We start from the raw sequence: 13,384 nt of genomic DNA on the forward strand, positions 1-13,384 counted from the left end.
CTAAAAATCATTGGAAAGCTTTACAACTAAATGTTAGAAATAGTTAATGCTGAATGATATCATAGATGAGATTTTTAGAAATTCTGTTGCATTTATTCTTCTTAAGTGTTTACAGTGAAGGTTCTTGCTTTTAAATTAAGAATATTTTAAAAATTCAATACCAGGTAATATTTCATTTCCTTTGAAGAATTCTTCTTATCCTGGTATGATAATCAGGGTAATACTGGCTGTCCTAAAGCTCAGAGCTAATGTCAAATGCTAGTGATTTACTCACTCACAGTTAACTACTGTTTTTAGTCCTATTTTCTTTTTATGTTCAAGTATTTGCTTAAATATATTTTTGCAGTTTGCAAAAGGGGGAAAGCACGGCATTAGTGGGTGAGCAGAACTTTGTTTATAGGTATTCTCCGAGACCAAAAGTACTATCAATCAAAAAGATGTTTTCCTCCCAAATTTAACGGTTAGTTAGGATTTAAAGATCAGAAATCACAGATAAGCAACTACAAAACCATAACCCATGGAAAAGCAGGTGCAATTTCAAAAGTAGGAATGGAAGACCTTTTTAATATTGATTGTAGTAATGGGAATTATTATCAGAGGATTTCTTTTGGCCTTTCAATAAATATTTATGTAAATATTTCACAATTATTTGCTGATGTTTAATCGAATGTTAGTGATTTCCTTTAACATGAGGTTTTTTTTTTTTTTTGAAGAAGCAACTGCTCATTTTAAATTTTTTTTTTTTTTTTTTTGACAGGCAGAGTGGACAGTGAGAGAGAAACAGAGAGAAAGGTCTTCCTTTGCTGTTGGTTCACCCTCCAATGGCCGCCGTGGCCGGAGCGCTGCAGCCGGTGCACCACGCTGATCCAAAGCCAGGTGCTTCTCCTGGTCTCCCATGCGGGTACAGGGCCCAAGTACTTGGGCCATCCTCCACTGCATTTCCAGACCACAGCAGAGAGCTGGCCTGGAAGAGGAGCAACTGGGACAGAATCTGGCACCCCAACCGGGACTAGAACCCGGTGTGCCGGCACCACAAGGTGGAGGATTAGCCTATTGAGCCGCGGTGCCAGCCTAATTTCCCTTTTTTTTTTTTTTTAAGGTTTTATTTATTTATTTGAGAGGTAGAATTACAGAGAGAGAGAGGGTGAGACAGAGATAAAGGTCTTCCATCTGCTGGTTCACTCCCCAAATGGCCTCAATGGTCAGAGCTGGGCTAATCTGAAACCAGGTGCTAGGAGCTTCTTCCTGGCTTTCCATGCAGGTGCAGGGGCCCAAGCACTTGGGCCACCCTCCATTGCTTTCCCAGGCCATAGTAGAGAGCTGGATTGGAAATGAGCAGCTAGGACACAAACCGGCACCCATATGGAATGCCGGCGCTACAGGCGGAGGCTTACCTTACTGTGACACACGCCAAAACCAGCTTAAAGCCAGCATCCTTGGTTTTAAGCATTTTAGACAAATGTAGTCCTGTTCAAATTATTTAAAATGTCTTGTTGAGGGTGCCTTGTCTGTTAAATGGACTGACCCCCAACATAGATGAAACTGTAAGGCTGAGCAAAAGTGACTCAGGGTTAACGTAATACTAACAAAGGAGAGGGACAGCAACAGAGTTAATAGCTTGATTGTTGCTGTTGTAAATACTACTGACTATAAAGAAATTATCATAGGGTTGGATGCATACACACTGAAACTGAGGAAGAGTATACAGCATTATTTTTCTATTTCCATATATATATATATATATATTTTTTTTTTTTTGGACAGGCACAGTGGATAGTGAGAGAGAGAGAGACAGAGAGAAAGGTCTTCCTTTTTGCCGTTGGTTCACCCTCCAATGGCCGCCACGGCTGGCGCGCTGCGGCCGGCGCACCGCAGTGATCCGAAGGCAGGAGCCAGGTGCTTCTCCTGGTCTCCCATGGGGTGCAGGGTCCAAGCACTTGGGCCATCCTCCACTGCCTTCCCGGGCCACAGCAGAGAGCTGGCCTGGAAGAGGGGCAACCGGGAAAGAATCCAGCGCCCCGACCGGAACTAGAACCCGGTGTGCTGGCGCCGCTAGGTGGAGGATTAGCCTATTGAGCTGCAGCGCTGGCCCTATTTCCATATTTTTAAACATAAGAATTATGAAGTAATAATATAGGTATGAGAACATGGATTAAAGCATCCAATGAGAGTGATAAGATCCTCAAGACAGGGCTAGTTGGGGTCAGTGTTGTGATGCAGCAGGTTAAACTGCCACTTGCGATGCCTGCATTTTATAAGGGCACCAGTTCAAGTCCTGGCTGCTCCACTTTTGATCCAGTTCCCTGCTAATCTGCCTGGGAAAGCAGCAAAGGGTTAGGCCCGTGGTATCCATGTGGGAGACTGGATGGCGTTCTAGGCCCCAATTCCAGTCGTTGCAGCCATTTGGGAAGTGAACCAGTGGATGGAAGATCTTTCTCTCTCTCTCCCTCTCTGTGAGTGTGTGTCTGCCTTTCAAATAAATAATCTAAAAATAAATGAATAAATAAGTAAAATCTCTTTTAAAAGGGCTAGTTAACAGAGAACGGTGTTGTCCTCATTGCCTCTCAACTCACTCCATTTGAAGGAAAAAATTCTTTCAGGAATTTAAAGTCTAAGAACAAAGACTGGAGACCCTGAGCAAGCCAGTCTGGGCTTTTTCATTACAGGGACTCCAACTCTATTTTTCCATCTTTCAAGGCTAAGAAAGTAAAGATTTTTTTTTTTTTGAGATTACAAGAAATACCAAAGTTCAGGAAAATAGTAATTGTTAAATTCTGCATTAGGTGAGAATTAATATGCTCATCTGTTAAATAATTCATTTGGTTGCATTTATAGCTTACTGCATAAATGGTCAGAAACTGCTATCCTCATTCTTATAGTCATAGGTAATTGGGGAAAACTTCCAAAGTCATTCAGAGGTATAAACCAGTCCCTGATGGCATCTGTCTAGCTAGAATGCCTAGGAGGTAAAATTCTGCTTCTTAATGCTGGCTGACTGGTCTGTCCATTCCCAGCACACTGGGTTAGTTTTTATAATCTGGTAGTGACAACTCTTACCAGCAGGGTTTTTGGTTAATTCTGACTCAAGCCTTGGTAATTCTGATGATTTAGCTTGGTGTTCATGGATGCCAGGTGAATTCTCAGTGGACTGTGGTCCTGTAGTTAAAACTTTTGAGTTAGAATGGAGCCCATGATTTGGAAAAGACCCAGAAGTCACTGGTGGATCTGCTTCATTTATTGATACACTTGGGCTTGAGGCTGAGAGAGGAAAAGGAAAAGGCTTCCCGCATGGGGAGGATGTGAGGTCATTCTGAAGCTCGTCTACATCCCCTGCAGCGTCTGTTCCATTCTTCAACCTGTCAGCTTCTAGAACACTAAACTCCCCCACTTCCCGGCCGTGGTTGAGCCCAGGGCCCTGTGGAAGTTCGTCCTTCACTGCAGAGAACCTCACATGCTTGAGTGGCTCCAGTGAGTTTAGGGAAGAGTCATCTTCCAAAGAATTCTCCTTCTCAGAAATTCTCTCATGGATGGTTAGGCCAGGTGACACAATTTTGCTCTTGGGTTCAAAACTGTGATTTAAACGAAGGGTCTCTGAGTCTGTGCTACTGGAACTGGAGTTGCGCTTGAGGATCCCTCTTGGAGCCCCTCTTGCATTCAGGGAATCTGTCCTTTGTCTGGGAAAAGACTGGTTATCATCTTGCTTTAAGTCATTTGATTTGTTGATCATCTTCCTGGCTTTTGGAATTGGGACCTTGATTTGGGATCCATTTGCAGAGCTTGGCAAAGTCTGCTTTGAATTCTCTAACTTTTGGCTTGAAATATCTTGGATAGATGAATTTTCTTTTGATTCTGATAATTCACCTGACAATCAGAACACATTAGGTGATATATCAAATAAATAGTAACTCTACAGTTTAAAATATCTATAAATAAGCTTAATCATGTTTAGTGGAAGGTAGTAAAATATTAAAGTTAGTAAAGTAGGTAGTGTAAGTACAGACCTAATGTAAAAAGCCTTCAAAATTCATGCATCAGAGCACAGAGAATTTTTTAGGGCAGTGAAACTATTCTGAATAACAATCGGGGATAACTGGCATCACATATTTGTCCAAACCCACAGGCCATATAACACCAAGAGTGAACCCTAATGTAAACTGTGGACTTTGGGTGATAATGGTGTCTCAGTGTAGTTCATCAGGTGTAAGAAATGAGCCAGTTTGGTGAGGGATGTTGATAATGAGGGAGGCTAGCATATGTAGGCATAGGGTATACACAACAGACATTTACACTTTCTGCTCAATCTTGCTGTGAAACTAACACTGTCCTACAAAATAAAAGCTATTTAAAAATTCACACACAAACATCGTACCGTATATAGACTGTGCATTTGAGGTAACAGTCCTTTTTATACTTTGGGGACTTTTACATGCAAACAGAATGTTTTTTTAAAAAATAATTTCTCAAAAGAGTCTTGAAGAAAAACACAAAAGTCACTTTAAAACTTCATATATGCTGGGCTGGCCTTGTGGTGTAGTGGGTTAAGCCATAGGCTGTGTCACTGGCCTCCCATATGGCGCTAATTTGAATCCCAGCTGCTCCACTTCTAATCCAGTTACCTACTAATGTGCCTGGGAAATCAGTGAAAGATGACCCAAGCAGTTGGACCCTGGTCACCCACATGGGATATCCAGATGATGCTCCTGGCTCCTGGCTTCAGCTTGGCCCAACCCTAGCTGTTTCTGCCATTTGGAGAATGAACCAGAGGATATAAGATCTCTCTTTGTTTTTCCCTTTTTCTCTCTGTAACTCCACCTTTCAATTAAATAAAATTTTTTTTTTTTTGACTGGCAGAGTAGACAGTGAGAGAGATAGAGATAGAGAGAAAGGTCTTCCTTTTCCGTTGGTTCACCCCTCAGTGGCCGCTGCAGCTGGCGTACTGCGGCCAGCGCACCACGCTGATCCGAAGCCAGGAGCCAGGTGCTTCTCCTGGTCTCCCATGCAGGTTCAGGGCCCAAGGACCTGGGCCATCCTCCACTGCACTCCGGGGCCACAGCAGAGAGCTGGACTGGAAGAGGAGTGACTGGGACAGAATCTGGCCTCCCGACCAGGACAAGAATCCAGTGCACCGGTGCCACAGGCAGAGGATTGGCCTATTGAGCCATGGTGATGGCCTAAATAAATCTTTTAAAAAATTCATGTATGGAAATAATTAAAGGAAACTCAATTAAAAATTATTTGGAGATAGGTAAGGAGAAGGAAATAGAGGAGAAGGAAAGAGAGGAGGAGGGAGGGAGGGGGAAGAGGGGAAAAAGAGAGAGAGGGATAGTGAGAGAGAGAGAGAGAGAGAGAGAGAGAGTGAGCAAGTGCGAGGGCCTCCCAGGCACTCCTCAAATGACTGCAACAGCCAGGGCATGGCCAAGCTGAAGCCAGAAGCCAGTAACTCCATCCAAGACCTCCCATGTGGTGCAGGGACCTCACAACTTGAACCAACAACTGGTGCCTCCCAGAGTGCACATTAGCAGGAAGCTGGAGCTGAGAGCAGAGCCAGGACAAAAATACATGTACTCTGAAATGGCAAGCCAGGTGTCTTACCAGTGTCTTAATGGCTAGGTTATATGCCTGCCCCAGACTTTAATTTTTTAAAGAGAAATTTCCAATACATAAAACAAAAGAATTGTAAAATTAAAAAAAAAAAACAGGGAACATGTATCAGTGATTCTTTTTCCTATGAAATATTGTATATAAAGTATGCCCAATAGAAAATGCACTAATATACTAATATTAAAACTCTTGCTCTACTGTTCAGTTGTTAGTTATGTGCCCCTTGACCAATCTTTAATGTTTGTGGGGTCCTTTTACAATTGATTTTCAAGAGATTGCCTGGTCTAGTACTGGTATTTCTTCTCAATAGTATGTAAGCACAGAAAAATTACTTAAGAGAAAGACTTAAATCAATTACGTCAAAAATCTCATCAAATGTTCCTGGGCCACTGGGCTATTAATTACAGAATAGAGCAGTATAACATTGTCAAGCATCCCTTTGCTCTTGAGGTATCTTATTTTCATTTAAAACAGAGAACTGTGTCAGCATGTGGTAGGCATGTAGTAAATTTGTTAAGTGAAAGACTGAATGCCTTTGGTCAAAAAATTGCCCAATTCACTGATGAGGGAACCCAAGCCATGGAGATCATGTAACAAGTGGCAGCTGCAAAACTGGAATTCATGAACTTCCAGTTTCTAAAATTTCTGCTTTCTCTCCCCTAGGGAGGAAACCAGTGGGCATAGCAGAGTAACAAAACCATCAGGACCTTTCACTTTCTCTTGGAAGTTATTTTAGTTAAAGGAACTCTGAGAATTTCCCCTAGTTCACAGATAACCAAGATAAAAATATCTAGTCCATAAAAGTAATATTTACCCTCCTTGGAAATCTGAAATAAACCAGCTCTTCCATTTTTTGACTGTTCATTTTTGATTTGCTGTGATAAGTGATCTTCTGATAACTTGGAGCCATTAAATGGATTCTTCCTTTGCTGGGGAAAAATATTATTTATTAAACTTATTTAAAAACTTATTTTAAATGGCATAACAGCAAGTCAGTGTTGGCAAATGCTTATTCTCTCAAATATTTGATAGCTTTATCTAGTAAAATCTGTAAAATGGTTGTCCTGATTTATCTGTTTAGCACAAAATTATCATATATACCATAAAATAAAATTGTATAAAACATATAAAATATTTCATGTCAGAGTATTGCAAAGTTAGATAAAAAACAAGCCTTCAAGTCAAGATACTGTTTTTAAGGTGAGAAAAATTTGGTCTTGGATATATCAAGGATCTGGTCAGGATCAAGGCAAACCTGGATCTCAAATCAGGTCAGATTCTCTCCAGTGCTCTTTCTACCACTCATCAGCTGCAAGATTACATTAGGAACTACAATTTTAATTGATTCATCATAAGGATTTAGAAGACACTTAAGGTATCTTGAAGTACTTGTTAGTCACTACTATGATCATTAGTTCTAATGACAGGGGTATCAGTAAATAGAGATTTTTTTATTAATGTAAGATTGAATACCACTGTTTATTATCTGCAGTTTCATAAACTGGTAATTCCCTCCCAGAAGCATACCTCTAATGGAGATTGAGGACACTATGAGTAGGAATAAGGACTGACATGGAATAATAAGCCACTTTCCAAATGCCTATAAACAGCAATACCAAATTGCTCAGATTTTTACTCTCCAGGGCAAGAAATCTGGATCTTCAACAATGTAGCTACATGGTATTCATCAATTTTCCCACTACAAGAGTGACTTCTTACACTAAGTTGTGAAAATTATTGTTATCTAGTACAAAAAAAAACCCTGCAAAACATTATTTTTGTGGTGCTTCAATAAAATTAGAAAAATGTCATTCCCACCAAAAAATTAGATGTTTGAAGTCTGGGCTCAGTCTACCTTGGCTGGAGATACATCTGATTTCCTTGTGTTTTCTTGGGACACATCAATCGTAGTACAAGCTGGATTTACCACATTGGAGCTGCAAAGGAAACAATTATTCAGAGAATGAAACCTCACCCTTTGAGGAAGCATAAGCCATGCCTCTGAAGTGAAAAGTTATTAAAGCAGGATAGGAAAGGAACTTTGTAAAACCAACCAGGGGGGCCGGCACCATGGCTCACTTGGTTAATCCTCCACCTGTGGCACTGGAATCCCATATAGGTGCCAGGTTCTAGGCCTGGTTGCTCCTCTTCCAGTCCAGCTCTTTGCTGTGGCCCGGAAGGGCAGTGGAGTATGGCCCAAGAGCTTGGGCCCTGCACCCACATGGGAGACCAGGAAGGGGCACTTGGCTCCTGGCTTCGGATTGGTGCAGTGCCGGCCATGGTGGCCATTTGGGGAGTGAAGCAGTGGAGGGAAGACCTCTCTCTCTCTCTCTCTCTCTCTCTCTCTTTCTCTGTCTATAACTCTGTCAAATAAAAAAAAAAAAAAAAAAGTAAAACCAACCAGGAAGGGAGATGGAATTGGGGTCTAGAGATGATTATGCAATGATGTAAAGACAATAGCAGAGTAGAAAAGAAAGGCAACCATGAGACAAGATAAAGTCACCCATCAGAAGCTTTGAGGGCTTCACGGGGTACCAGGCACACTAGAGGTTTCCAATTTAAATTTGTGGAAGTGAACTTGTCTCAAAGTCAGAGGCTAAGATCAGATGCAGACTAAAAAGTGAACCTTTGATTTCACTGCTGAAATAAAGCTACAAGAGTTTTAGGGTTTGATTCCATACGCAGGGCCAGTGTTTACTCAGGTTGGAAATAACTGAAGAAAATCTCGCTGAGGGGGCTGGCATTGTGGGGCAGCAGAGTAATCCCAGTTGCAGGGCTAGCATTGTGGCATAATGGGTTAACCAGCTGCCTACAGTGCCAGCATCTCATGTGGGCTTTAGTTCGAGTCCCAACTGCTCTTGTTCGGATCCAGCTCCCTGCCAATGTGTCTAGAAAAGCAGTGGAAGATGGCCAAAGTGCTTTGGCCTCTGTCAACTACATGGGAGACCTGAATCGAGGTCTAGGCTCCTGGCTTTGGGCTGGTCCAGCCCCAGCTGTTGCAGCCATTTGGAGAGTAAACCAGTAGATGGAAGACATCTCTCTCATACACACTCTGCCTTTCAAATAAATAAATCTTTAAACAAAAACAAAAACCCAAAGCCTTGGTGAGAGAAATGACTCAGCAAAAGGAGATGCCATGCAGGAAGGCTAGTGGGTATAGGCATCTTAAGGGATCTTTACACCCAAGCTGGATAAGTAAATTATTCAAATGCAGAGGGACAAAGACAAGTATTGAGAAAAGAGAGGCGGAATCTCTAGATTCCCTGTCTGATGGTTCACTGTCTTAGGGAAAGGACAGCCACTCGGTGACAGCCCTAAGGCAAGAGTGAATGAAGAAAGTGAGTTAAGATTCCCTCCTGAACAACCATTCCCTTAGCCACTGAATGGAAAGGGCAACCTGTTCAGACTTCTTCCTCTAGTGGCTTTGCCGGTATAAGAGGTGAAGTCACAATTGATTGAAACCACTATGCCCTGTTAAATACCACCAGTTCTTTTAATGACACCATAGAGGGTGCTGACTTTCTACATGCAGCAAAAGAAACCAGAAGCCCAAGGAGGGAAGCAATTTGCCCCAAAGCCATAGGACATTGCCCAAGATTGTCACTAAACTCCTGGGCTTGATGTTCCTGCAGCTTTGTTTCCATTGCTTACTTCTGTACTTCAATCACTACTTTTGTATAGTTAATCCAGGAAAAGAAAGAATTAAAGAATTCTTGTGGGTTTGTTTTGTTTTGTTTTGTTTTAGAGGCAGAGAGACAGAAACCTTCCCATCTGCTGGTTTACTCCCCCAAATAGTCAGGTCTGGGCCTGTGACACAGCTGGGATCCAGAACCCAATCCAGGTCTCCCATGTGGGTGGTAGAGACCTAAATACTTGAGCCATTACCTGCATTAGCAGGAAGCTGGAGACTGGAGCAGAGCCAGGTATCAAACCCAGTTACTCCACCATGGGATAGTGGGCATCTTAATTAGCATCTTAACCACCAATCTAAATGTCTGCTCCAAGGCTGAACTCTTGAAGAAGCCATTATTCCTTTCACTATCCTCATTTTTCCAGGAAGGAATTACAGCAGATGAAACATAAGTGCATAAAATACAGACTGAGAGCCGAGTTGTAGTGTAGTGGACAAAACCACTGTCCACAATGCCAGCATCCCATATGGTTGCCAGTTCAAGTCCTAGCCGCTCCACTTTGGATCCAGCTCTCTGCTAATGGCCTGGGAAAAGCAGCAGAAGATGGCCCAAGTGTTTGGGCCCCTTCCATCCATGTGGGAGACTTGGAAGAAGCTCCTGGCTCCTAGCTTCAGCTTGGTCCAGATCTGGCCACTGTGTCCATCTGGGGAGTAAACCTGAAAATGGAAAACATCTATTTCCTTCTCTGTCTCTCTCTCTCTCCCTCACTCCTTCCCTCTGTAACTCTTTCAAATATAAATAAATAGGGGCCAGTGCTGTGGCACAGCGAGCTAACACCCTGGCCTGAAGCGCTGGCATCCCATATGGGCACCAGTTCTAGTCCTGGCTGCTCCTCTTCTGATCCAGCTCTCTGCTATGGCCTGGGAAAGCAATAGAAGATGGCCCAGGTCCTTGGGCCCCTGCACCCACATGGGAGACCTGGAAGAAGCTCCTGGCTCCTGGCTTTGATCGGCACAGCCGTTGCGGCTATCTGGAGAGTGAACCATCGGATGGAAGACCTTTCTCTCTCTCTGCCTCTCTCTCTGTGTAACTCTTTCAAATAAATAAATAAATCTTTTAAAAAAATAAAAACAAATAAATAAATTTTTTAAAATAAAAAAATAGCCTGATCAAATGGATGCAAGAATGAGGAGAAAAGGGGATTAGAGAGGAAGGGCAGGGAACAGAGTAGGCTAACAGAAAGACCCATTACAGGAGTCCTCTATTCCTGCAATAGGTGAGCACAAATTTGAACCAAGTTATCTAGCAGCAAAAGTGAAAAAGATATATGACCATTGATGAATTTAGTGTTCATACAATAAAAATAGCCAGTAGCTTAGGAATGGAAAACAAAATTTCAAATATTATCTTTTGTTCGTTTTTAAAATTTTTATTTATTTCTTTGAGAGTTAGAGACAGAGGGAGGGAGGGACAGAGAGAGAAAGGTCTTCCATCCACTGGTTTATTCCCTAAATGGCTGCAACAGCTGGAGCTGGGACAATCCCGAGGCAGGAGCCAGAAGATTCCTCTGGGTCTTCCACACAGGTGCAGGGGCCCAAGCACTTGGGTCTTATACTGCTTTCCCAGGACATAACAGAGTGCTGTATCAGAAGAGGAGCAGCCAGGACACAAACTGGCACCCATGTGGGTTGCTGGCACCACAGGTGGAAGCTTAGCCTACTGTGCTGCAGCGCTGGCCCCTCTTATTATTTTAAGAAGCCAGTGGGTGATAGAAGGAACAGCATTCTTTTAATATTTTTTTTTTAATTTATTTACTTGAGAGGTAGAGTTACAGACAGAGAGAAAGGTCTTCCATCTGCTGGTTCACTCCCCAGATGGCTGCAACAGCCGGAGCTGAGCCAATCCAAAGCCAGGAGCCAGGAGCTTCTTCCAGGTATCCCACGTGAATGCAGGGGCCCAAGCACTTGGGCTATCTTCCACTGCTTTTGCAGGCCATAGCAGAGAGCTGAATTGGAAGAGGAGCAGCCAGGACTAGAACTGGCACCCATATAGGATGCTGGCACTGCAGGCAGAGGATTAACCTACTGCGCCACAGCTTCGGCCCAGAACAGCATTCTTACAATAGAGGCTATGCTCAGTTTCTTGAGAGTGTTTCATAAGATCTCCCTTAGTAAGTAAGGCAGTCACATAATCAAGATCTGAGCCAATTTTGATGGTTGAGGTCTCCACACTCTTCTCCTACCATCTTCCTTTCCTCCTTGCAATCCCCAAACCCAAAAAATAAGCAGACCCTCTACGTTCTTCTCCCTCTGTTCCTGGGAAATCCTGGAAATTCTCAAGGCCCCAGCTTTGTACACCATGTTCTACTTAGAGATGAAACCACTACCTGTTCTGGTACTTATTTCATGTCTACTACACACATCATCCTGCACACCCATATCTCACAGAAAATTGGGAGATCCCTTAAGAGTATCATGACCATTATTATATCCCCTCAGTGCCTTCCACAGAACCTGATAAATGACTAAATAAATGAATGCCAGTGGAACCAGTGACCAAGAAGACAGCAGCAGACAGGTGGCTGGTTTAAAAAAAAAAATCCATGATGTTTGCCTAATTACAACGGGGCAGATTATTTAGGTATTAAACAAAATGTCTTTGTTCCAGCTATTCAGGAAGCAAGAGGAGAAGAAACAAAGCAGTCAGAATACATGGCAGAAACATACAGTGTTCATTGGGTTACCTTTTGGTTGGGATAAAGGAAAACTAGGAAGGATAGGAGCCTTGGTCAGCTACAGTTCATAGTCTGCTTAACTAGAAAAAAGTTTAAAAAATAATCTTGTGCCTCAAACTCTACAAATACATCTACTTGCTGATGGCTTGGCTTCTCCCTATGAGTGCTACCATGTTTTGCTTGCCTTTTATCGGGCAATCATCACTGTAGCAACTACCTATTTTGAACTGATCCTTGCAATATCTCCGTGAGGTATATATCATTCTCCCCATTTTGCTTCTGAGAAAATTCAGGCTTAGAGAGGTTAAGCAGCTGTCACAGAATTAGTTAGTGAAAGAACTGAGTGTTTGAATTTAAGTATGTTTGCCCCCCAAAGACAATCATGGCCATGCCTAGGCTACACTGCTTGAATTTTCTTGCATTTTAAAATCAGGACAGGAATCAAGTCTGGGTGATCCTTCCTTCACAGTGATTCTCACATCTGTCTCTCCTTTTCCACCTCTTCCTGATACTTACTCTTTTTCTGTCAACAGCATTAGCCTCACCTCCAGTACTCCTGACTCCCAAGTTTCACTTCCCTAACCTATCCAGCACTCTACACTTTTCCCTGGATCCTCAAAGTATGAAGTATGAGCTCCTCACCAAGGCATAAGAAATCATCCACCACCTATTCCAATGTACCTTGTTGCTCCTTGTTTCTGTTAGCCCTTCATGCCAAACATAGTAGTGTTTCTACTCACCATTCCCGAAATCTACTTGGTTCTTTACTGTCTGCACTCAACCTAGACCCCAGTCCCTCCCTGTAAGTGTTGTTTCTGTTCTCTGTCTGCCTAAATCATCCCTATCACCATCTTGAATCAGCTCATCTTGAAGTGAGTCTTCCTCATCTTAATTATTACAGCACATTTTATTGGTATTTTGGATTAGGAATCTCTCCCTGCTTGGCACTATTTGCTATCATGTGCTCTGAACTTCACATATCAGTGCATTATTTTTCCTAAGAGAATATGCCTCTTTATAGCCAGATCCAGTGTCTTTTGTTTCTTAGAACTCCTTTGAGGATAGTAGACTGTTTCCTGAACATAAAAGATAGTCAATACATTCTATATGATGAGATTTTTAAACTGTGAAGCAAGCCAAATCTCCCATCCCATGCTGTGTAACTTTCTTCTCTCAGGCATTCCTCAAAAAGGACCTAGCACTTAGACAAAATTGGTCTACTTCATTAAGAATATTTTTTACAACATTAGGCTAAGATACTGCATTTGAGTTCCTCTTCTAAAAATACCTGCATTTTAATATAAGTCTTTGAAGCCTTAACTAAATAGAATGAATGTCAGGTACTCTGGAAGGGTCATTGGAGACAAGGTAGAGTTTTCTAGAAGTCTTTAAGTCATGCCATATAGGCAGCTGGACA

General features: G+C 42.4%; 1 protein-coding gene across 21 annotated transcripts in view; it reads right to left on the reverse strand.

Annotated features, from left to right (window-relative positions):
• SYTL2 (synaptotagmin like 2) overlaps positions 1-13,384 on the reverse strand; it is a 127,003-nt gene that overhangs the window by 41,217 nt on the left and 72,402 nt on the right. For all 21 annotated transcript variants that reach the window (XM_089332272.1, XM_051821084.3, XM_070076382.2 and 18 more), the window contains 3 exons: positions 7,457-7,538; positions 6,416-6,530; positions 3,058-3,861 (listed from right to left, as the gene is read on the reverse strand). In XM_089332272.1, coding sequence (XP_089188398.1) covers positions 3,058-3,861; positions 6,416-6,530; positions 7,457-7,538 — 1,001 coding nt within the window. The remainder of the gene's footprint in view (positions 1-3,057; positions 3,862-6,415; positions 6,531-7,456; positions 7,539-13,384) is intronic.

This window comes from Oryctolagus cuniculus, chromosome 1 (genome assembly GCF_051225735.1).
Source record: "Oryctolagus cuniculus isolate XC-2025 breed Fujian yellow rabbit chromosome 1, ASM5122573v1, whole genome shotgun sequence".
In the NCBI taxonomy this organism is placed as follows: Eukaryota; Metazoa; Chordata; class Mammalia; order Lagomorpha; family Leporidae; genus Oryctolagus; species Oryctolagus cuniculus.